Genomic DNA, 25,050 nt, shown 5'->3' on the forward strand with positions numbered 1-25,050 from the left:
TAAGCGCCAGGACATTCCGTGTAAAATGTCGCCTCGTTCTCGCGACGAAAAATACAAGTACAAGCTCTAATCATTGCCGTATCGCAATTATGCGAAGAACTCTTTAAAACACCCGATCGTCCTTATCGCCGGTTTTCCTGCAGCCATTCAGGAAAACCAAATCGGGCGGTTCTTCTCGGCGTAGGGACTGAATTTTTTTGTGCAATTTTTTACCCCGAAGGACATCCCGGAAGCATCGACATACCGATCACGCGATATCGATTATCATATCCTGTCCCGTCCCGTTTACACGTGCTATTTTATCTCGATCGATCGTAACCGTTAATTACGGTATCTTCCGATTCGCACTTAGTAGAGTTATGCCATTTTTCCATACACTTATCTTTACAATAGATATTGTATATAATATGCATCTTGAATTTAAGCCTTCACATTTAAGAGTAACTTTTGCATCGTGTGCCTGCTCGTTTCTCATGTATATATATATATATATATATATATATATATATATATATATATATATATATCATGAAACACGTCTAACGAACATATATATCTCTTGCTATCATGCTACGGTATAACGAGCTATTTTTTTGTTTTTTTTTCTCCGCGACTTTTGCGTTGCTTTAGGCTTTAGTCTACCGTTACTCGTCTGTTACATACGATATGTGTGTAACAATAATATCGATGATGCAGAATATACAGAAAGACATTTCACAACGTGTTCACTCTCGTAACGCTACTTCTATTCATAAATATGCGAGAATGCGAGATCTCCCGAGTTCTCTTAGACATTTAATACTTTTATAGATACCCCAAGTGTGTTGTTGTGCGACTTCTATCTTGAAGGATCGTTCGTTTCTTTCTTTTCAAAATTGTCGACTGTCTATTAGGAAAACATCACTTGGTTACTAATAATTTTTACATTTAAACGTTAGTTTGCCAAATGTTTTATCAAGTGCATGTCAACAGTTGTGCTTTTATTGTCGATATTTGTATCTTCCTATTTTTGATTAAAACAAGAGAACATGAATATTTTGACAGTACTAAGTAGAAAGCGTGAAACTAAGGAGGAAGAAAATGTTATTGTCTTGTCGGTCGGTGAAAATTATTACGGAAATTAAGGTACACATAAAAATTCAAACGTAATAATACAAAGGCAATCGCCACTTTTTAATGATGCATTATAAATTATGGAAAAGAAAGAAAAGAAAATATGTGTCTTGAGTGAAATAACTGATCATATCGAAAATGCTTAGAATTATTGTTTCACTGGTCTTCTTCCTCGTTCTGGTAGGTGACATAACGCACGGACGATTTCTCGCCAATTATTAACGACTGCAATTGGACACGACTCAGAATTAGCGATAAGAGTTCTTTAAAGAAAATTTAATAAAAAAAAGATGTCTAAGTACATAATTTTACCTTTTTCTCTTCCTTGGTTGGCGGCGCCCTTAGGAAATACATGAGAGGTGCGTAAGCGAAGTTTAACAAAGCTATGCCGAAAAGCATCCATTCGAAACCAATGCTGTTGACCAAAGTTCCGCTCAACGCTGGACCTGCGGAAATAAAGAATATTTTATTGCTTATAGAACAAATCTTTATCTCATATATTTATTATATTTTACAGTTTTATTCTACTATATGAGATGTGTAACATCTCTAAGCGATATCAACGGCCTTATTAGTCAAATAAGAGCACCGTTTGTCAGGAGCATCGGTGGTTCAGTGGTAGAATGCTCGCCTGCCACGCGGGCGGCCCGGGTTCGATTCCCGGCCGATGCAGATTTTAATTTTTGCCATTTTAATCTTTAGAACTCACTAGATGATCTATGATTCACGTGAGATCTTAAGCTTTGGGTCCACGATACTAGAAATCGCTACGATATTTTTAGTGCATATATGGAGGGGTTAAAGCCATAGTGGTGTAAGTCACTTTTTTTAACCTATCGAGTTAAGTTCATAGATGCAGTCTACACATGCAGATATGTTGTAAAAAAGAAGAAAAAAAAGTGGTCAAAAAAATTGACTTACTATGACTTTAAGAAACTTCTCAAATTATCTCAAATTATCGGATTTTTTATAATTTTTGATAACTTTCATTAGTGAGCGTTTGCTCATGTAAAGGAAAGTAAAATGTGAGAGACATACGCGGAAGTTAGTTATGTGCATGTACCTATAGCAAAGCCGAGGCAGAACGCCACATCGCCGATGGCGTAAACGCTTCCGTAAACAGCGCTGTGCCTTATGTCAACCAGATATCCCAGCTCGGGCATCATTGAACTGTCCACCATTCCGATCGCGAATCCCAATCCCGCGTTCGGTACGATCAAGTGATCGATACTTCTCGCTAACGGAATCTGCGAAACAAATGAAAATAAATAAGATTAGGAACAGCCACGGAATACTACTGTCCTGATCGACGCTCTCACCGACGATATAGGCGGGCATATACTTAATTGATTTGTTATCAGAAATTGTTTACTAATTTTATAAAATAATGAAACTCTATCACTACAGGTATAGCTATAGACTAATAGGTTTTTCATCATCGAGTCTAACTTTTCATTTTATGAAGTTAAAATAAAAATTCTTGATCTGATAGTGAAGTAGTCTGGCCAGTTCGACCAGGAGGTCGAAATTATTTATTATAGTTTATTTTATGTTATTCGCAAAAAGTATGTGACAATATAACTTATATATTCGGAATTGCTATATGTATAGGCGTGAACAAATATGCTAGACTACGGTTTTCCGAGCAATTTTCATACATTTTCTGATATAGTGAAATATTTTAAAAGCTTTAATTACACGAGCTTATTTTAACGTGGTCCAATTAACGTGGTTAGTGATTCTCGAGTCTCTAACAAATCTTTCAATTCGAATGACTTACAAACGTATACAAATATTTTTATCATTGTATTATTGCATTACGATTTACATGTAATTTCCATCGAGTCGACGAAATTCCGTCGTTTTATGTCATAACGTAGACACAAGTGACGTTAAATGGCAGTTGTTTCGCTCTCTCGGTGGTAAGGATGTAAGCATACTTACACACATCAAGCAGATACCAATGACGACGAGTCCTATCAGGGAAGCTAGCCATCTGTAACAAGCGCATATCGAGATAAAAACGTTAGGCCGTCTTGCAAAAGATATTTTTGCCCCGAACAGAGACTCGAGCCCTGGACCCTCAGATTAAAAGTCAGTCTGATGAGTGACGCTCTGAGCTATCCGGGCGACATATATAGCTCGAAATTTGACGATTTTGCCATTATTAGAATATTTTTGGTATTTGACGCAAGATACCCGGCCGAACTGACCTGCCCATTTTGTGCCCGAGCGGCCCGAAAAGATTCGTCCCGATTAAGTAACTGATGCTCGCCGGTAAAAACGTCGCCCCTTGTTTCCAGCGGCTTGCGCCCATCGTATCCATCATCCAGATAGGTAGGCTCGGTTCCAGCATAGCGATGCCCATATTTGCGAACGTTATCGCGCCTGGAATACCCCGGTAACCCTTATATATCTTTTATTTGAAGCGCGAAACGGTGGTATTTTATATAACTATATAGATTTCCCGTACCAGCTGCTAAAATGATGTAAGGATCGGTGATAAGGGACTTCAACGACGGTGGTTCCGCTTCCGTGTACACAACCGACGGTTGAAGCATCAAAAGCTGCAATACTTGAGTTTTTCAAAAAATTATTAATTATTATGAAACGTGAGCATTAAGAGAAATTTTTATTTTTGAAGGCGATAATATAAAATTATAAGCGAATGTGAGGTATAATATCACGCATATCAGAAAATATTTCTAAACTGTAAATAAAAATATAAATTAAGTGTAATTTGTCAATTACGCGTGATAAGTGTTTTTTATTACACATTTATACTCACGTCCATCGCCAAGGGCTAACGCGGAAAGGATTAAAAACGGGGCGGATTTTCCTACAAATTCGTACATTACGCCGCCGAATGGAGGGCCGATAAGGACGCCAAGGGCCAGACCGCCCAGCGCGATACCCATCGCGTTACCGCGTTCTTTGTCGTCCTGATATCTCTCCGCTAACATACCCATACCTGTCGGAGAATCGTATATGGGAAAGTATTACAATCACGTACTACGTCATTGGAGAAAGAGCTCCTACGTCGCAACAGCATCGGTGGTTCAGTGGTAGAATGCTCGCCTGCCACGCGGGCGGCCCGGGTTCGATTCCCGGCCGATGCAATTTTTTTGATTTTTATTTTGTTAATTATTTACGTAACTCAATTCAGTTGCGCTGTCATTGCAACTTTAATTTTAATTTTTTATGCAACGAGATTTAAATGCTTGATAAAAAAAAATTAGAATCTTTTGTGCGATTTTTTTTTTTGAAAAATTTTGCCGAAACTAGAAACGCTAGAGCAAAATATATTTTTTTGCATCGGCCGGGAATCGAACCCGGGCCGCCCGCGTGGCAGGCGAGCATTCTACCACTGAACCACCGATGCTTGTGTAGAAATAGGAGAAAATAGCCTTGACGAGTGTGGAAACTTTCTATGTTATTTAATAAGATTGCCATTTGTGAACACCAAGTTAACGCGGGTTAATAGAGACAAGCTTTTACCAGAAACACTAGAGCACGATGAACCGATACCCTGAAGAGCTCGCGCTAGGAAAAGTATACCGTAGCTTCGTCCGAAAGCAAAAATCAGCGTGGATAGGAACATGATAATGAATCCGGTAAACATAGGTATGCTGTATCCGATTCTAAAAACAAATAACAAATTTAAAAATTGAACTTAAGCTTGCGTTCGTTTATTCCCATTGGGAGCTATTGGGAAAATAAAATATATAATACACGTAACATGTATTATATTTTTTATTTTTCCAATAGCTCCCAATGTGAATAAACGAAACGCAGACTAAATGTTGTCACGTTTTGCGATATTTTGTTGTTTGTTACATTGGTACTTTATTGACATTAGATTAAGGAGAAAGATTTCCTATTTTCCGATTAAATTCTATATATATATATATATTAACGTTATTTTTTTATTATAAATAATATTTTAAAATTATTGATTTGATAGAGAGGTAAAAAAAGAGAAAGAGATAGTTTTAAAAAGAGATTGGAAAATTTCTCTCTAAATAGAAAAAAATTCTTTATATTAATAGTTGCTATCTTGATGGATAAAAATTGCCTTTAAAGCGTTTTGTTCTCAGTTTGGTGCAACGGAAGCATAACAAACCTCTCTCTTATTAATCTAATATTTAATATGTTCCGAACAAAAGACAGTCAAATTTTGGGTAAGTGCAAAACTTACTTATGGGTCAATGGCCCAACTATCGGGTTAGCCAACAATTGAACAAAAGCTTTGGAAGCGAACATCATTCCTACTGCTACGGTCTCTTCTAGTAATTCTCGATGTCTCTGCTCTTTTTCCTTCGTGTCCGGCGATGTGAGATTGGCTGCGGTAATTTCTAAAAATGGAAAATAAATCAGTGAAGCGTTCGTCCTATTGAGCGTATCGAAAGATTTTGTAACTGAACAAGGTCTTTGCTCTTCTCTTCTTCGTCTTTAAAAGTGTTTCTATGCTCTTTTAAAATATGATATTTTCTAGATTTTTTAAGTTTAACATGTTTCAACTTCTTTTCAAGGGCACATAATATAAGTTTAATTCTTTTTAAAATTTTATTATTGCTAACAAAGGAAAAGCAACAGTCATTACAATAATATTCTTAATTTTCACCAAATAATATTTCCAATTTTTTCATTATTTTCTTTTTTATTTAATTGCTATGGATTTAAAATATAAAATATAATTAAACAAAAAATCTAATTAATTTTTTCTAACTTTAAAAAATTTCTGAAGAAGTGTTAATTTTTTCCACGAATTGCCTTATTTTTTTTACGATGGAACACATACATCGCAAATCAAAGTTTTTCATTTAATACACTTTTGTAGTTACTTTTTAGAGACGTTTAGAAACGTATTCAATATAAAATTATGTGTTAACACATAAAGCGTTTTCAAGCGTTACGCACAAAATATAAAACACTAAAATTGAGTTAAAATAAAACATTTATTAATCGAAAAATAAGCGTTTATAAAGTAACAAACGCTAATCCACTTATAGAAAATACTTTTTAAAGCGTTTTATTTAACTTATACATTACTTTATTTTGAAAATTTGACAACACATTACAATTTTTATAAAGATTTAATTATCCAAGAAACCGCTTTTGATTAATTAATAGAATAAAGCTTGTATATCTAATTTTGAAATCAGAAAGAGGGTGCGGAAATATTAAATTATTGACATTAACAGAAGAGAGAGATGTCTTCAATCTAAAAGGTTTGTAAGCATCGCGGGCCCTCGTTACCATGGTAGAAAACTGAGCTCAGTATAATTCCTTCTTGTTAATTTTCTTGTGGTTGCAACCCGCGTGGATATAATCATTTATCTTTTCTGTAAATAACTTAAAATTACATTGTCGAGATAGATTACCAAAAGAGAAACGTGATTCCGAGATATATTCACGTGAATATATTGCGTTATATTTGCGTCTATTGTGGTTCAATCCCGTTAATTTTGAAATTTTTTGCGTTATTAAGTAAAACGTATTATCTCTGCGTATGATTAATTATTACTTAATTGAATTCTCTCTTCATCTTTAACTGAGTTCGATTATAAACCGCTATATTACTTATTGGATAATTTGCTTTATTGCTTGAATTAATGTGTCAATTAATATTGAAAAGTGCGTTATATTCGATTTGTAGAAAAACACTAGTGAATATCGCTAATATATATCACTAATGTAAACTGTACATAAAAGAAGCCAGTTGTTGCCATTTGTACACACATTAATCTAATAATTTCTTCGTCTGAACGTTGTTGGATTATTATCGAATTATTAGAGAATCTTAATTAGTTAATATCTTGAGTTCGACTCTGATCGAGATTCAGCGGAAATATGTATAATATGTGAGAAGCTTGAAGAAGTGCAGGATGTCTCTACTGAGATTACCAGGAAAAGGAACAGACAGTATCTGAACATTTTTTATCCTTTAGGGGCCTGTGTACATAATTATGGACTAAAAAACAACAAAAACAACCAAAAAAAAACTAAAAAACTTTCAAAAGGGACGTCTTTTAAGACTACCTTATAAATTAAAACATTTTCAACGGGATCGATGTGTGGCCTCTAAAGGGCTAAAAAAAGAGAAAGTTACGACACACAAATGGATTAACAACGCGTAATGAGTTAATATTTATTTTAACTGGCTTAGTAGATTATGGCATTTAAAATTATCATGTGAACGTTATTTGTTACCTTATATATTACTTTTTATAAATCGCGGCAGAAAGGACAAGAGGTTCATGGACACATACGTTTGTTCTGATCATTTCCGTATTTGCTTTATACCTTACACTGACGGTATCGGAGAAGAAACGTCGATCATCGAAGATGTTTCTTCAGGATTTAAACGACGCACTGATGCTACTGGAACTGAATATGCAACTGGCATCGCCACTCTTCGCACAGTCATCGATCGCTCTACAACGCAAATTAGGTGAGAGGATGAATTTAAGCGAATGGGTATTTCAACCCCCATTGCTGCGCGAAGTCAACGTGGAGCTGCTTAATCGAAACCTCTGGCAGCAATTCTATGAGAATAATACAGAAATGATAATTACCAAGAGCGGTCGGCGCATGTTTGCGTCCGTTCAAATAAAAGTAAACGATTTAGAGAAACGTGAGAATTATTATGTCTTCATGAAGATGGCACCGGCTTCTTATCGCTGCCGCAAGTACTGTGGATACCAGAACGAGGGCGAGAACAGCAATATGGGTGGCGGGAGTTTCGTGGGGCCGGCAGAGCCGCAGCAGCCCTTTGGCTACAGAATTTATAAGCATTCCGAGAGTCCTAGGATCTGGATAGTCCGTTGCTTTGATGCGAAGATCTACAACGAGCGCTTTACTCATTCAACCGCATTGTTCGCTTTCAAGGAGACGGAATTTATCGCGGTGACGGCATACCAAAACGAGAACATCACGAAGTTGAAGATCAATAACAATCCATTCGCGAAGGATTTTTGCGAGATGGGTCAGTCACGGTTCAAGCGAAAGCATCATTCGATCGATCATCAGGCCCAATCGTATTCCAGTCCTGACGAAGGGGTCTCATTGATCTACGACTCTGAATCGAATCAGCCGAACGACCCCCCCCCCCCCTTAAGGGTTCCAAGCCCATTAAAGCATGCGATTATCTTTTACTTTAGCCGGGGAATCGAAGTTGGCTGGCCTTGCAACGTGGGAGAAGCGGACGCGAATCCCGCCACCGTTGCGAGTCGATCCTCGGCGCGGGGCATGCTTGAAACGCAGTGCCCGTGCACTGCGTTTGACACATATGGATATCCATTCACGAAATAACTAATTATTATTTATTTTTATTTTAATTTGACACGGCTACTGGGGGCAAGTCTCGTCGAGACCGTGGACATGGTCGGATGTGTTTTGTCCTGAATAATTTTTGAAGATTGCTGATGCAATCAGCGCCGAGTTTGGATTGAATCGTTTGAGTCTGTATTTATTATATTCGACTTGTTCTTGGCCGTTATGTGATCTTGAGGAGGATTAGGTGCCATAAAATTTACAAAGAAGAAGAAGAAGAAGAGGAGGAAGAAGAAGGCTATTGGGGGCCACGGGTATTCGTGGCATGAGTCTCGTGCGTCAAGAGGCGTAATCGTTTCTAATACCCGATAACTAGCGCCTACTCTCGAGGAGCCATCTACGCAGTCAGTGGGTGTCTCTGCACTAACCGATTCATCAATCTCGCATCGTGCGTGCAGTGCTCGGACCATCCGAGAACCCGCGGGCGTGAAGATTCATTCTTAACTTTTTTATATTTACTGCGTGTTGGGGAGCAAACGGATTGACAGCCGAGAGCTTTCCAGATAACCGTGTCCTTTCTTGGCTCCACAACTCACCAGCGGTACTTGGGCCCGTATCACTACAGGCTCTTAGAAGCGCAGTCAGATCGCCATTGACGCCACTTGGTTACTGCAGAACGCGCTGGCCAGCCGACATCAGTTCTTGCGATCGAGCCGTACTGAATCGGAACAGCCCTATTGCAGCGGTCCAGCGAGACCACTGGGAGGTGGGCGCATGACTTGACTGGGAAAGGCTATATATTTGTATCATTAGACCAGTAACTGACTCTGACTCCAGGCCCAAAGAGACACGTGCAGAGAATCAATGGCTTAAGACAACTTCTTCGATACAATACGACAGTGCTCGCACCACCGTAGTTTTCAGCTTACTTGAATTTTCGGATTCTAACACGAATTCGCCACTTTTTTCGCGTTTCTTTCTGCTACGATTTACAAAAAGTAGTAGTCTTGCCGCTGTTCGCAACGCGGACGAGAGCGAGGCTGCCGTGGCCAGCGTGATAACCGGTAGTAGGTTCAAGAGAACGAGTATACGTGTATACGCGATCGCGTACTTAACGCGGATCGGCGAGCGACCGGCCGGTCGGCCGCGGGTTTGGTACACGGCCAACAATGCCTTCGATCACGTAATCTAACTGATCGTTTTCAGTTTCGCCGGCGTTAACTCGTTTCTAGTATTAGGGTCACGCGAAGTAAGACCATCTCTGCCACTCAATATGTCATTAACCCTTTAGGGGCCTGTGTACATAATTATGTACATAAAAAAAAATATTGAAAAAAAAAAAAACAAAAACAACAAAAAAACCCGGAAAAAGAACAAAAAAACCCAAAAAACAAAAGAAAAAAGAAAAAAAGGAAAAAAGGAAAAAAGAAAAAACAAAACAAAACAAAAAAGCGGGATCGATGTGTGGCCCCTAAAGGGTTAATTTAACTAAAACAATGTTAATTTAATTATTAATTTGACTAGTCAATGGAGTTAAAATAACATTATTTGTGTTAAAATAATAAATTTCGACACATGGCAATTAAGAAGAACAAAATGTTATTTAACTCTAAGTATTAGTTAAATTTTATTTTTTGATATTTAATGCGTAGGGACAGTAACTATACCATTTTTTATTTATATTGAGTATATATAGACTAATGATTGTTTGTATAGAATATTTTGTAATTAATTGTAATTGCAAGCCGTTTTATCAGACACTGTAAATCCAAGTGTGTTATTTCTACACGCATATACGTTTAAAAATGACACATTTGACTGAAGCTCGTTTTACATGTTTTGTTGCGTGTTAAATCATATTAATGTGTTCAACCGTGTTAAGTTTCATTATTAAAAACGACAAGAAATGTGTAAGAAGGGCTTTAGTTAAAATAACACACTTGGATTTGCAGTGAATTAGTTGCATAGAAAAAGACCTTTTTATTATTTCATAAAATTATACATTTCTTTTTTAAATGAAAGAAAGTTACGCACGCGTTGCACGTAACTTTCTTCAACTTTTTAATACGCCATGAATGTCTGTACTTAATGCATTAAATTATGCGTTTTACTCGATATTGTTTACGATAATTTTATCGTTGCATTTTTAGTCGATTATACGCGAATATATCGATGCTGCGAGATTTATATCAATATTACTTGTATAATGAACTCTCCGTGAATATATCTCCGATTTAAGATCGATTTAGACAAACCGTGCCGTGCCCGTACCGTTTACGGACAGAAAGATTTAGACTTGTTTCACCCGTAGGCATCCGGCACTGGACTACCGATGCCAGGTATCCGATCGATTTTCTTTGTTTTCACAAATCGTCTATTGGACAAACCTGTAAATGCTTTCATATTAATTCATACACTTCGCGCGATCGGATACCCGGCGTCAGTAGTCCAGTGTCAAATACGCGTGAAACGGGGCTTAGTCGAATTTCATTCCGTTACATCTTCGAATATCTTCTTAACTAGTGGCCGCATTGCTATTAGTCAGTGGTAGAGTTGCAGGCGTTTTGGTGGGAGTTTTAAGAAGATATTCGACTTCGAAGGTCTGCTTTAAAAAGTATGAAATAATACTTTTTAAGATTTTTTTTTTAATTTTTTGAAATCAGTGCAAAATGAATAATACTTTTAAGAATTGCTTTCAATTTTTGAAGTCGGCGCTAAGTCGTCTAAATTATCAATTGCCTTTTTCAAAGTGTTAATCGCCGAAACTTTTTTTATAAACATAAAAATCCTCTTATGCTCTTCAAAAAAAGCTAGAACTCTAATCAGAACTAAAAAATTTTAAAGTAGGGATGCGAACTTTATACACTCTTCATATGGGCTAGTTTGTTTGACCACATATAGTAGTATAAGTAGTTATTGTCGTCTATCAAATCATATGAAAAAGACATTATTAGTTGTCACTGGAAGTTGTCACTACTTTTGACGCTGTTCACGTACTCATCTAGTTTCCATGTAAAATACAAAATTATTCGCTCACTAGTTTTGGCACAAAACGTTTATTTCGGATCCACCAGTGAATTGGTTAATAGGCTTTGCAATGTTTATCAGAGCATTATTTTGTTATTTATCCGCAATAAGAAATAATACGACAAAGCACGATTTACCTGATAGATTCATAGAAGGAGTTGTAACATGTAAAAATTCCAATGGGGATGCAACTGATATGTTTGGAGCACAAGTGCATTTTGGCGTTGTTGTTGCCGTTGGCGACGTGGTGGTGACGACCGTAGTTTGATGAGATGCGCTTCCTTCCAGGTGCTCGCTTAATGTTGCGTTAGGATGTTTGATATCGTATAGAAATTCCGGTATTATTGGAACTGCAAGAATTCATATAAGGCAATGTTTTTAAAATATTTATGCAAAATGAAAAATAGGGAACATCTGGAAAATCGATAAGCTATGAAATTTATAGTAATATATACATGTAAAATTTTAATTATTGAGTAAAGTCAATCCAACCAGCACTGTCTTTTAGCTGGGCGTACGTCAGTGAGCCGCGCGACTGGTATAGTGTGCGCTCACTCATACTACCATCAGGCTCAATGACGTACGGCCGGCTAAAGGACGGCACCGAGTGGATTGACTTTACTCAATAATTACTGCTTTACTAAACATAAAAAATCGATTTTTTCACTCATTTTTTGATAAAGAATATCGTTGTGTAAATAGTGGGCGCGAATTAGGTGACACCCTGTATACTTGATAATATATGATTAAGTCGCAATATTTGAGGATTTATTAAAATTAAACGACGAATAAAAACACTAGTTTCTCCATCTTGTGCGATATTAAGTTTATAGAAAAAGGGAATAAAGGCAGAGCAGAGTTTACAGTCTAGAACACATTTAAAAACTGTCTTATTAATCGGGGGTGTAACTCAGTGGTAGAGTGTCTGCTTCGCATGCTGAAAGTCCTGGGTTCAAATCCCAGCACCTCCAAGCATATTTTTTTCTTTTTTTTTTGTTACAACGTTCTCGCTTCGAATAGTTTCTCAGGACTTATAATAACAACCTAAATTTTAATGATTTTAAAAGTATCTATCGAAAATTTATTTATAAGCAAAGATTTTTAAAGGTAAATTTATTAAAATAGGGTTTAGAAGTATGAATAAAAACTTAATTTCATTCGTTACTGTAACTACAATATATAGCATAAACACATAATTAATGATGAAGCATAGACACATTAGACGCATGCGCATAGACACATAATTAATAAAGAACAATTTTTTACAACGATTGAAAGTGGATTCCGTAATTTGTTCGACAAGTGTGACGACATTCGTAGGTCGTGTATTTCTTACGGGATCGCGCTGCATAAATGCATGACCACTTATCAGGATTGGCGGCGCGATACACAAAAGTCCATACGTTCTTTCGACATTCCGGTCCAGTGCGATAAACGAACGTTTTTTGAATTAAACATAAGTTTGCGAACCGAGAAAAGAGCGGTGGCCGCCGATAGAATTTAAAGAGGGATTGGTAAGGGTATTAAAAATTAGAAAAACAGTAATAACCGTGCAATAATATATTAATCAGAGACAAACTTTTAAAGTAAGAAGAAAATGATTTAAATTTTGATTTAAAATTTTATTTGATTTAAATCTACGTCAATTGAAGAAAATAAAAAGATTAAAAATACCATGATGAATATTGCTTGTTTTTTTGTCAGCAATATTAGAATTAAAAAATAAAAAAATAAATGTTGCTTATATATATGTATACGTGTCCCTGAAGAGATTAAGCATTAAATTAGTTTCTAATTAATAAAACTTCTACTAATCTAATTCTGTTTTTACTTATACTTTGTCTTAACATATTTTTGTCTTAACATTTATTTACGATATTAATCGTAATAATATCCAATAGAGTATTATTCTTTTGTTATACTTTGTGTAGTAAGATATTTGGAGTAGAATAGATATCTTTCCAGTAGAATATTATGATTTAATTTTTTTTTTTAATCCGCTAATCTTATAACGAACCACGTAAAAGGCCACGGTTGAGAAAGAGCAATGAAGTTAATGATTCTGAATACTTGACCTACTGGAACTTAAAGTTATGGCTTAAAGAGGCAACTCTAAAATCTGAAAAAGGAGACTGCCAGAAGGAACCAGATCAGCTTAAATTTAATTTCTATGATATTGAAAAATATATTAATAAGAGTTTAATACAGTTGCTAAAAGCAGTGTTAATCGATGCAAATATTGCACAAATATCTGGCTGTGTAAAAGGACATTGACAATTATAAATTAAGCAATGATTAATAATATGTCAAAACTGTTTTAATATAAAGTCAGAATTGATTAATAACGTACGATATAATAAGCAGAAATATTTATAGACAAATCAAATGTGACAAAACAAAAAAGGCCACTCACCTACGGTCGTCAGCAGCATGTTATCCAGCAGCAGTGCGATGGCGACGATGACAAGAACGAGCCTCCGGGATTGCCGGCATCGTTGCAACCAACCACTCCAGTCTCCACCTCCCATTCTTAAATTTTATTCTTCCTCTGATGTTCTACAACATTGACAAAACAGACAGTGAGAGATTAATTAAAAACGACGCGTGATAAAATTTCACGTTTCGCAACATGTAGTTTTCGTCGAATTTTATTCTTGCCAGGGATCAAAGTGGGTAAATAGAAATTACGAGAAGTCAATGGATCCCAATGGAACCGGTCTTTCACGAAGATGGACAATCGAGTCCCGTATTGCGTTGACACTTTACCGCGTTCACCTTCGAAAACTTTTCCATCAGCTTTTCGTTAAACCAACTACACTTGTCGATTTTCTCGCGCAGATTCGAAAAGAGGACATGTAGTCTATTGAACACTGCGGACACTAATTAATGCAAAGAGAGTGTGTCAACAGGATTATCGCGAGCGCCTAAGGGTTAAGTATTAAAAATAAAATTTTATATCATCGATAATATTCGATTGTTGCTAATTAAGACTGTGAAGCGACGGGAGCGACGCGTGCTACGCAGTTCTCTAGATGTCGAAGAATTTTTTTAGAGAGAAAAGCGCGTTTATACGAAGAGAAAAACGAGTTGTTGACTGAATGCGAGAAGATGTGTACCTCGCGCACACATAGCCGCGGACAACATTAAAGATACCCAAATCTCCATCCAGTGGTTCGGTCGTTGACCTACTTGTTGAGACTCGAAGCAACAGTTTGCCCTTTAAGCTATCTGCATCCCTCTCTATTCGCATCTTCGTTCTTTTCTTTCCAAGCCTTTTGTCGATCGATTTTCGTGAATTTCTTTATTCGTAATTAATCGGTTGTTTACTCTCTTCTCTTACAAAAATTTTATCGAAAATTATTACACTATTACTTTGCACATTAATTTTGGAAGTACGTTACGTATTCAAAAATCGTTCATAAAATAATATTTTTTAACAGAGATGTAAATATATCAATGTTAAAATTAATTTTCTTCTCTTGCATATATGAATGTTATTAATCAATATTGAATGATAGTTCAAAATGTATCTGTATGTTTTATATATTTTTCATATATCATTCTCTCGATGTATATTAGGTTGATTAGATATTTTCTTAAAAGTAAAGAAATAATAGCAAATAAAAAGTTAAAGGAATATTACAAACGATGGCCTCATATTCACTCAAAGGAGGTCGATTGCACAAAGAGGAAAAGAGAGAGCAATATAAAAAATGCGTTTACTTGTTTTTTAAACAAATGACATTTTATTCAAATGTTGCCGAGATGTGTAAGTTCTTTTAAAGATTTTTGTTTTGTTCGTCCGCAATTTCTTTCAGCGTCAACTTTTTTTTTCGTTTTTAACATGCGACATTCGCACGATTGCATCAAGTATACAACGGTCCTAAGTGTCGAAGTTTTCTATAGAAAGCTTCCGTTTCGTCTCGTTGGAACTCGCTATCGACTCGACGTTCGTTTAGCGCAATACAATTAACCGCATTAATTACAGGCTTTTAATAGTACCTCCCCCCCGTTCCACGTTCCGCGCGCGCGATGCCCGCTTCTCTTTTATTCGTAATAACTCGGTTACCCCACGCTTTTAGTCCACCTAATTTTCACGCTCGCCCTCTGAAAAGGCCGCGGCATCAAAGGCTATTGCGACTTTCAACTCTGTCTCGCGCGCGCGTTCACGGTACTTTACCCTATTTTTATTAAGAAGCGTCGCGTAAGAATTTCGCTGTAAAGCGAATCGAAACGCAATTCTGATGCATTATATCTCCATCGGACATTAGTCTCTCTCGCCTTTGATTTAATTTAAGTATGATTCAAACGAGAGTTCTTTCGACCCGGCACTTTCTTGATAAAATCGTATCTCTCTTTTTCTCCCACGAAGTGGAAAGAATCATCGAATAATAAGACCGATGAGCGTGTTCCTGCGTCCGATTTTTACGGAGTCCCGCACGACACGGTTGGTATTGCGAGATAAGAGTCGCTTGAGGGCCGAAGAGGCAGAAGAAGCCACGGGGATCTGTACGCACGCATACGCAAAGGGCGAGTTATACATCTACGCCGCTGACGAAGTCGAAGATTGATAGCGCGGGCGAGAGGGAGGGGGTGGGGGTGAGAAGGTAGAAGAGGTGGAGAAGGATAGGCGGATGGAGAATTGGTATGAAGGGAAAAGGAGCGTAAGAGAGTCGGGGAAGCAATCAGCATTTTCCTGAAAGCCAACTCCCCGGGGTCCGCGCGCATTATTCTTAGGAAAGACCGCTTTCCACTCGTGCCACTTATAAGCTCCGCTACCTTCCGCCATGACTGACTCCCTTCTGATTCCGCCGTCCGACCCCCTGTCTCCCCTATTCTCCATCTTCATCCTCTCCTCGTTCTCTTATCTTCTTGGTAATTACGACGAAGAATGACCGCAAGACGCGTTTCTGTTTGTACTGGGCTTTCGTACCGGCGCACGATGGGATGTTGAACGTTCCGCGTCTCCGTAACCTGCTGGCTATTCCCATCGAAAACATCCCCCGATCGATCTAACGTCGTATGTCTCCCCATTCCTGCGGAGATTCTCTTTTTTTTTCTTCGTGACCGCCCGCCGATTTGTCGCCCGTCTTGTTCCCGCCGCGAGTCGCGCGATGCATGTGCTTACTCTTCTGAAACGCGACGGCATAAAAAAAACGTCTTAATCTCTTTTTGTACCAGCTGCACAGTTGTCATTTCTTCTGTTGAATATTTACTGGCGACCAGAGGAAAACTTCTTTTTTCCTTATTTTGTTCGCGGAGAAAAGTGTGTATCAAAATTGATGTTGCACATCTATTTTTATGTACCTAACACGACAACGTAATGTGTGTATATGCTTTATTTCTACCTTCTCTTGTAATGACACAAAATACTCGTAATGTATTATCTAATAAGCTCAACGTAATCATGCGTTATTGTTAGCGCGAGATGCGAATTTCGAATGAAGCGTTAACGCAAAGCCGACAGTATAGGTGCTGAGATTATGAAGAGGCGGTTGACAGGCGGTACGAGTCGTTGAAAGGGTATATAGGTATGACGTGGGTGATCGTTTTGCGATTGACAGCAACCTCTCGGCAGCGGCGAGGTTGATGAAGTGGTTTTGCGGGGATCTGCCGACTCATCGACGCTCGTTATGTCGACTCGCGTGCGGAGTGCGCGCCCTGGTGTGAGTATCGTACGCGATACGGCGTAGATTACGCTATCGTACCGCATACACGAGATCAACTGACCAAAAGTTTTCGTCGTTTGAGCTAATAGAAAAGTCGTGTCCCGCCGTCAGCGCGCGGGATTTATTGTAAAACGTGACCACTCTGCGTAGCCGGCCGTTTCCGCGTGCGAATCGCACGCACGCGCGCGGTTGCCGGAATTTTTCACATATAATAAAGGAAACAGAAAATTCCGTCGTTTTGCAGTAACACGTTCTGAAATAGAACTTACTTTCGCGCGAATGGTGAAAACCGACGGAGAAATCGTCACAGAATTTTGATGTGCGAAGCAGCAGTAAAAATTGTTGCGTAACTCTCGCGTGTCGCCGCATTTTCTTAATTATTATTATAATATCCGCTCATAATTACCGATGTTAAGTTGATCCTTGCGGATACAATGGCAGAGTTATAGGCAACAATGAGGGATGGAAGGGAAGCAGTCCTTTAAGTTTCTCTTCGCTGTTCCGCAGACGAAGTTGCGTTCTACGTAGGGTTAGTTCCTACTTTAAGAACCAATTAGTTCTGGTTGCTATATCTTGCTGTACTGAATGTACCGCTTTTGCCTCTCGACTCGATTATTCACAGATTCTTTCCTCGCATAAAGTTTTTTTTTTTTTATAAAATGTATCTACTTAATACTATAACTATCTATTAACTTAATACTACAATATCTAATTATTAAATTACATAATGCCATTGATTTTAGCACTCAATCGAACTTCTTTGAACGGAAAGTACCTTCTAAAATTATTACGTGTATGTCTTTTTTATCTTAAACCTTCATTTATCTTTCAAATTAACGTCGCATGTGTATATTCTCATAAGTACTTATCAAATTTTACAATTACCATAGTGATTCATATTTGGCGAGTAAGTCAAAATTAAATAGTAATAAATAACAAATAATAAACGAACATTATTCGTGTGCTCAAAATCTCTAAAAAGATAAAATTGAATTCATCGCAAGCATCTCAAAACTAACCCTGAAGATAAGTGGACAAAATACGATTCGCGCAAATCGAAAGGAAATTGCGAAGGAGTAAATCGCAAATTTTGACCACTTTTCGCAATTGGCAGTTTTCAGCGAAGACGATTTTATCTTCTGTTAAGGTAGATGCGCCTTTTCCGGCATTCAGACTATTTCCGTCCCATTCAAGATTTCTTCCAATGGAAAATTACTCTTGAGACTTTCCTGAATATTGCTTATAATTTGGCCAATAACGTTAAAGAGACGGATATTTCGTAGTATCGATAATCATAGATCTGTATTAACTAAGACTATTTATCTAATACTATATTTACACTGAAAAAAAATTTTGTAACAATTATCAAACCTTACTGTATAACTGCTTTAGTGAAATAGTTTCAACTCAATGTTAAATGAATTTAATCAAATAAGTTGGTAAATATTAACAAATAATTATGGCAAGGCTTAGTATTTTTTCCAAGGGTTAGTGATTATTACCAATTTATATGGTACATATCACCAAATAACTTGTTACATAAAAACTATATTGTTTTCAGTAATATTTATCACATAATGTGGTTTTTTTCCATCGACAAATATAAAGATAAAAACGTTGTAGATTCGTGTAGATTTGTCAGAGATTCGCAGAATTCTAGTCTTTGTGACATCGACGTTTCAATCCCTTTAGAGAAATGGCACTCGTACAAGATTACAATACGGATGGGGAAGACGATTTACGAGGCCTGGAGATTGATTTGGTCGTGCGTATTTTGGGCAGAAAACGTAGATGCTTGCAAACGAAATCGTTGAGCAAAGCGACTAATCAAGTTTTATTGAGATCAACGTATATTTCAAAGGTGAAGAGGCTTACAAAAAGGACTGACAGTGAGGAACCTGATTTACCTTTTGTGATAACAGAGGAAGTTAACTTGGAAACTAAGGAGTCAATCGGTGGTATGAAGCTGTGTTTCACGCAAAAGGAGCTACACCGAATAAAACATATATATATACATCCACCAGCCATCAAGATAATCGGTGTAAGGCCTATACCCGACGATCTTTTTAGATGTCACATTAAACGGAAGTACTTTGTCAGAGCAGATTACTGTAGCACTCGTAAAGACAATCTATTGTTCTTTGGCGCTTTATTAAATAAATGTGCCACTCAAGGAAGAATGATAGTGTGCGCGTTCACGTTGCAGATGAATACTCAAACTAATCTCTACATGATTCCAAATGCTGAACTGGGCGGTTTTTATCTATCGACTCATTGACGCTTTATCGTAATTCGGAGCAATTACGCCGAAGACGGTGGGGTGTTCTGGCTTCTCTCTTTGTCGCACGATATTGCATGATAAGCGAATTACGTCTCGTCGCGAAATCACGTTACCTCCGTATAATATCACTGTATATTATGAAGTTCCGCCGTTGCCGTCGGTCCGATCGTCGCACTAGGTGGTCTCCGATACCTCGAATATCTCGAACTTCATACACGAAGTTAACTCGAGTACATTAACGCAGATCCATCCCCGTGGAGCACGACGGACGGTTTTACGATGACGCTTCGGGGATACTTTTTTGTCACTGGCGCGTTAATAATGAGTGTCGATCGTTAATATCAATATCTCAGATCATGATCTACTTACATCGTCATTATCGCGACGAACTGAATTTTTTCCCGACACATTAGGCAGAGTACGTCGCATGTTACGCACGATTTAACAATGATACCCCACGCACATCTCGGCAGCTGTCTCGCGGCGGATTGTCCGCCAGATTGTAACAATGGCATCACCTGTTAATTAAAGACGAGATGTGAAGAAGTCTTCATAAGATGAGAGGTTCGGTAAAGAAAGATTGAAACTTTATACAAAATGTTCTAAAAAGAGAATTACACGCTTCTTTCTCTACAAATTATAAACGGAACGAAGAGTTACTCTTAATTTATCAATAAATATTTTTTTTTACTGATTATAAAATTAAATTTTAAACATACTAGTGGATAACAACAGTTTAATTTTAAGATTACTTTAAGGATACACTTAAATGTATATTTTTATCTAAAATTGAATTAAATCTTATCATGAAAACTATAAGAATGAAATATTGAACGGTTGTATAGTGGAAGATGATATCTAAGTTTCTAATCTTAAAAGAAATATTTAAAATTATTTTAAAAATTTGCAATTAGAAGAAATTTTTGGAACACTGTATAATTATTATACAGAGTTGCATATCGATTTAAGGATTAAATGTATAATTGCAGCTTAGTTAATTTATTTTAATCCGTGATAGCATTATTGCTTTTTTCAAGACAATTCGCATTGTGCATTGCTGCTTTTTATTGTATTAAATTTCTTACATGGCTTTTTTTTAAGAGTGAATTTTACTGAAGTAATAAGAAAACTAGTAATAAGATAATTAGTGATAAAACAATTAGTAATAAGACAATTATCCAACAAATAGTAAATTCAAATATAGCAGATATTTTATAGAAATTAAAGCACGATTCGTACACTCAAATTTTATATATATTGTTGCATTATTTTATTGACAATAATTTATTGATATTGAGCAATTTTAATTAAGGCTCCTGTTCACTCATTGCAGCCATCTTCGAATTGATGACTGAAGCGAGAAAAATGTCATGTTTCTCATACATTTATACATTTAGCATTCGTCGATTCTTAGTATCTATTTTTTACATAAATGAAATACTTTTTTTACACGTATGTTTGCCAAGTGACCTCTTAAGCTCCGAATTTGAAGAGTAGATGGATAACATTGGCCACAATAGGGGCATTTATAACAATATGGTGGTTCAGTTAGTTTAGTGATGGAGGAATTTTCGTGTAAAGGTATATAATTATCTACCTGTTGTTTGCTTCCTTTTACAAATGTTTCGGTCCTTTGTTTGGACCTTCTTCAGTGACGCAGAAATACAAAGGGACGATGCTATTTCCCGGGGCGATATCGATGCACCCGCATCATGAAAATTCTTGTGACGTACATTAAAGTAATAATGTTTTTGTTAGAAATAAGTAATTTTCGTAAAGCACGCAATTTCTCAATAGGTGAAAGTGAGTGCGCTGATGTAATAATGTAACCGGCATGTTACGCACTCTACTAGTATATATCGATCAATACTAATAAGAGCGATAGATCATCTCTTATTATTTATAAATTTTAATACGATGTAGATTAGTTGTTAATTTAGTATAAATACATTTTTATAAATACATTTTTATTATAAAACGTAAATTTATCTCTAGCAAAGTGATATATGAATAGAATGATAAAGTGGGAGAAGAAAATTGAATTTAATTAGCTTAATAAGGAAATCTCCCATTTATTGTTTGCAACTTTATTTATGATAGCATATACGATCTATAAAAATGTGTTCACTCTTTGAGCGAAACACACTCTTATATACTAGGCACGCTTCCCGTGTGCTTCCACTAGCTAGGATTTCTCAAGGAAGCTTTAAGCTTTCTTTATAAAGAAACAATTGAAGTGCTGAGTATATAGCCGATTGAAATAGATTGTTCGATGTATTTCCACAGTTTATTGAAATCGTGTAGCAAAATCAAATGTCGATACCAATTCACTTTTGCAAGGAATATATCGTCGCACCGTAATAATGCAGCATTATCTCTTACGAAATAATATCCGCGTTAAGGTATCAAATCAAAAGAAAATGGAAAGTATCTTCAGAATTATTAAGCAGCAATACAATTTTCCGGGAGTCGAAAATTAAAGGGATGTAACGCACGTATTATACGAAAAAAGGCGCATTTGTATAAGCTCGTTTGCGACGGCACTGCCGAGGCCTCGGATCGCTTCATAGATAAATTTCAATTTAGCTCGCGCCTGGTTGCTCACAAAATTAGGAGGCGATTCGAGTCCAGGCAATGCGTTACGTTTCTTCTGCCGCGTATCGAAATGCGACTACGAGGAAGGGATCGGATGTAAATCAAACTCGGATAGCCGTGAAACGAGACTTCAGACGAGACGAGGTCAGAGACGGAGCCCCGGAAATAAAATTACGTCTTCGATCGTGCGTAAATGAATTTACCGCTATCCTATCGATTCTTTCCTAACACGTTTTTGCCGGTTAGAATTGCGAATAAGGCACGATACATTCTACATTACATTTTTGTATAGGTGCTAATTCTAAAAAATAGTGCAAATAATTAGCTGAAATATATATCTACCAATTTTCATATATAATTTTTTCGGAAATGAAATTTTGCATAGAATAATTTTATTGTAAATTCCATTTTTTTCCTTTATGGTGTTGGTCACTCAATACACTTACTTCAATAGAATTTTAAAATTATCATTTATACTTGTAATTTACACGTGCAAATAGAGATGAGAGAGAAAATGTGTTGAAATATTAAATCAATAAAAGATATATTTTTACGGCTTTTGATTTTGTTGGACATTGTTTTGAGTTAGCTTCGAGATTTTAGCGAAATAACGAAATCACTTAATGACAAAAAATTTAAATTCTTTAGGGATAATAACGTATACATCTGTACATGGTTCCTTTAAATTCTAATATTGCTGACAAAGAGAAAACGCACAATATTTATCACGGTATTTTTAATTTCTTTTATTCCTTTTTAGTTTAATCGCTATGGATTTAAATTGAATAAAATGTAACTAAATAATAATTCACTTTTTTCTAACTTTAAAAATTCGTCCCTAAAGAGTAGCCAAAAAATAAAAAAACGTTAATCTTTTCTCATATCTCATATCTTACTAAAGATTTTACCGAGACTTAGGAGAGAGAAGTAATTATGAAGAAGAAAACGAGGTATAATTAAAAACCGGAAAAAGATCTCACAGTCCCTCGGTTGCCGCTCTTGTCGATCCGGTAATCGCATTAGAGACGGTAATTACGACACCGCTCGCAGTAACGTGAAACCCGTAGGTCGGGTAAAGTACTGGACAGGGTTATGCAGATTGCTTTATAACCTTGTTACCGATCACTCTATTAACCTTACGAGGTTGAAGTTCCAACCCTCTCACTAGCTTGCTCCTGTGTCAGAAGCCGGGCGACAACGAGAGACGAAGGGAGACGATATCATCGTTTTCTTGTTTCACATTTACGATGTTCAATTATTGATACTGTCCTGATCTTTCATCGTCTTTCTAAAATCGTCATTAAGCAATCGCAGAATCCACAATATAAGTTCGCAAAACGTGACTTTTTTTTTAGTCATACCAGATTTGATGTTTAATTTCGTGCTCCGAGACAGGACGCGCCTTGAGAAGATATTCTGAAGTGACGACGTCGAGAGAAAGAGCATTCTCCGGAAACAGATCCGGGTTTCCTGAAGTCACGCGAGAACTTCTGTCTTCTGCAATTCCATCTTTTGCGCCGACCCTCTCGATCCGACCGCGCTTTTGACGCGAACTCACCGAGAAAGATCGGTGCCAGAGACTGCGGATGACACGTGGAAATGAGGACGTTTGTTCTATAGCCGCGGATCACGACGATCGGGAAATCCGGTGTTATGTGACTAAGGGATACCAGAAGTGTCTCCCGGTCACCTCGTCAACGAGTCTAAAGATTCCGTAAACGTATCTGGCAGGCGAATAATACTGCGGATATGCTTAATACGTTGATGTAGTGGTTATAGATGACCCGACAGTGTGATACTGACATCTGTCACATCGATTACGTACAAGGGTACAATTAATTAGTTTTCTTATCTTTCTTAAAATTGGAAATTTTAAAATGTTGATTGCGCAATTCGTGATAACATTAATTAAAGCTGATATTAATTAAACGGAACATAACATTTTTATTTAATGACATTTTATGCTAATAATATTGCTTAATTTCTATATTGTTTGAATATTGTACGAATAAATGCTCCAATGTTTTGCTTCTTTGAAACGATAAGGGTGTGGTAGAAAAGGTTGAAAGGTTTGGTAAAATGTCAAATTTCGTTTTTTTTTATCTTGTAAGGCAGGAATGTGTCATTGATCGTATGCACGGATAAATTTAAAATTACGGCAGCTTATTATCGAAGAACAGTATCGTCATGCACACACAGATAATCTATTATAATTAATAATTCATATTAATTAATGTAATTCGGTGAACTACAGTGCTTACCAAGCACATTACTTAAACGTGTAATACCGCAATATGAATTATTAATTAAACAGCGTGATAACTCGTTTATATAGTCAATTAAATCCCCGCTTCCTACCGTTTCAAATAATTAGACCGCATTATGCAATAAACGAGATAATACGAACATTAATTTATTAATTTCCTGATAAAACAATTAGCTTCTATTTCTAGCGTTGCAAGACGATAGATAAAATTGTTTTAGTTTTATTCTTTGAAAAATTTTTTATCCCTCCCAATATCCACGAAGTCTATTTAAGGAGCGAGAACACAGTAACTCTTTTCGCGCTTGCTGGCGTGTTACGTTAAGTGATAAAGCGCCGACAGCTATACGAATCGAGCGTAAGAATACTTCACCCAATAAATCGCGGCACGGACCGTAAAATAGCCATCGTATTTCTTACGATTAAGTCTACGTGATCAGATGATTCGCGCTCGGTAAGAAATAAATAGATGAACAGATGAGCGAAATTATATTATCGTCGCGTCTCTTTATCGACGTGGATCTACGCGAGAGTACGCACTTATACGTCGTCCACACCGTACCTACATTTATTCGTTTTTAAAATTTATATAAAATATTTATGAAGACAAAACTCACTCGAGATGGGTCGGTTCGGCCGGAGCGAGCGTTCTCCGGTCCTGTATCGCCGCTATCGTTGCTAGCCGTCGAGGCCGCGACCCGGCTGGCGAGGAGTGTCGGGACACCCCGATAGATATTGCACGGACGATTGAGAGCGATAAGGGCGCATTTCACCTCGCTCGTGCCGGCCTGGAGCCGTCGCTCTCTCTGCCCACCACCGTCTGCGTC

At 37.0% G+C, this 25,050-nt stretch overlaps 2 protein-coding genes and 4 non-coding genes across 8 annotated transcripts; 4 read left to right on the forward strand and 2 right to left on the reverse strand.

The window, feature by feature from the left end:
* Positions 1 to 488: 488 nt before the first annotated feature.
* On the reverse strand, positions 489 to 25,050 carry Vmat (Vesicular monoamine transporter). 3 transcript variants are annotated; one of them, XM_077401984.1, is made up of 13 exons: positions 24,841 to 25,050; positions 19,735 to 19,883; positions 13,829 to 13,971; positions 11,553 to 11,765; positions 5,312 to 5,468; positions 4,612 to 4,754; positions 3,902 to 4,084; positions 3,587 to 3,688; positions 3,327 to 3,501; positions 3,058 to 3,109; positions 2,177 to 2,360; positions 1,426 to 1,559; positions 489 to 1,338 (listed from the first exon to the last, which is right to left on the reverse strand). In XM_077401984.1, the coding sequence occupies exons 3-13, from the start codon at positions 13,941 to 13,943 to the stop codon at positions 1,270 to 1,272; spliced, it is 1,527 nt and encodes a 508-aa protein (XP_077258110.1). In that variant the 5' UTR covers positions 13,944 to 13,971; positions 19,735 to 19,883; positions 24,841 to 25,050; the 3' UTR covers positions 489 to 1,269. The 3 variants fall into 3 exon arrangements, 2 of the variants coding, with proteins under 2 accessions (XP_077258110.1, XP_077258109.1); XM_077401983.1 differs by lacking the exon at positions 19,735 to 19,883; XR_013256233.1 differs by lacking the exons at positions 489 to 1,338; positions 19,735 to 19,883 and having other exon boundaries at positions 3,587 to 3,680.
* On the forward strand, positions 1,715 to 1,785 carry Trnag-gcc (transfer RNA glycine (anticodon GCC)). The gene has a single exon. It is a non-coding gene; the product is annotated as a tRNA-Gly (tRNA).
* Positions 4,162 to 4,232, forward strand: Trnag-gcc (transfer RNA glycine (anticodon GCC)). Its single transcript has one exon. It is a non-coding gene; the product is annotated as a tRNA-Gly (tRNA).
* Trnag-gcc (transfer RNA glycine (anticodon GCC)) lies at positions 4,425 to 4,495 on the reverse strand. The gene has a single exon. It is a non-coding gene; the product is annotated as a tRNA-Gly (tRNA).
* Positions 6,174 to 11,492, forward strand: LOC143895126 (T-box protein 2-like). The gene has a single exon (XM_077401987.1). It carries the CDS (start codon positions 7,462 to 7,464, stop codon positions 8,425 to 8,427), a length of 966 nt encoding a protein of 321 aa, XP_077258113.1. The 5' UTR covers positions 6,174 to 7,461; the 3' UTR covers positions 8,428 to 11,492.
* Trnaa-cgc (transfer RNA alanine (anticodon CGC)) lies at positions 12,315 to 12,386 on the forward strand. Its single transcript has one exon. It is a non-coding gene; the product is annotated as a tRNA-Ala (tRNA).

This window comes from Temnothorax americanus, unplaced genomic scaffold, assembly GCF_048541705.1.
Source record: "Temnothorax americanus isolate GAGA-0224 unplaced genomic scaffold, ASM4854170v1 Scaffold15, whole genome shotgun sequence".
Taxonomy (NCBI): Eukaryota; Metazoa; Arthropoda; class Insecta; order Hymenoptera; family Formicidae; genus Temnothorax; species Temnothorax americanus.

Bases quoted from the DNA above. Each gene is read 5' to 3' on its own strand.
- LOC143895126 (XM_077401987.1), top strand. From the start codon at position 7,462: ATGTTTCTTCAGGATTTAAACGACGCACTGATGCTACTGGAACTGAAT.
- Vmat (XM_077401983.1), bottom strand. From the start codon at position 13,943: ATGGGAGGTGGAGACTGGAGTGGTTGGTTGCAACGATGCCGGCAATCC. The intron at 4,755-5,311 runs GTAAGTTTTGCA...ATTTGTTTTTAG, and splicing joins GTTGGGCCATTGACCCATAA to AATCGGATACAGCATACCTA. The intron at 3,689-3,901 runs GTGAGTATAAAT...GAAAAACTCAAG, and splicing joins GTTAGCCCTTGGCGATGGAC to TATTGCAGCTTTTGATGCTT.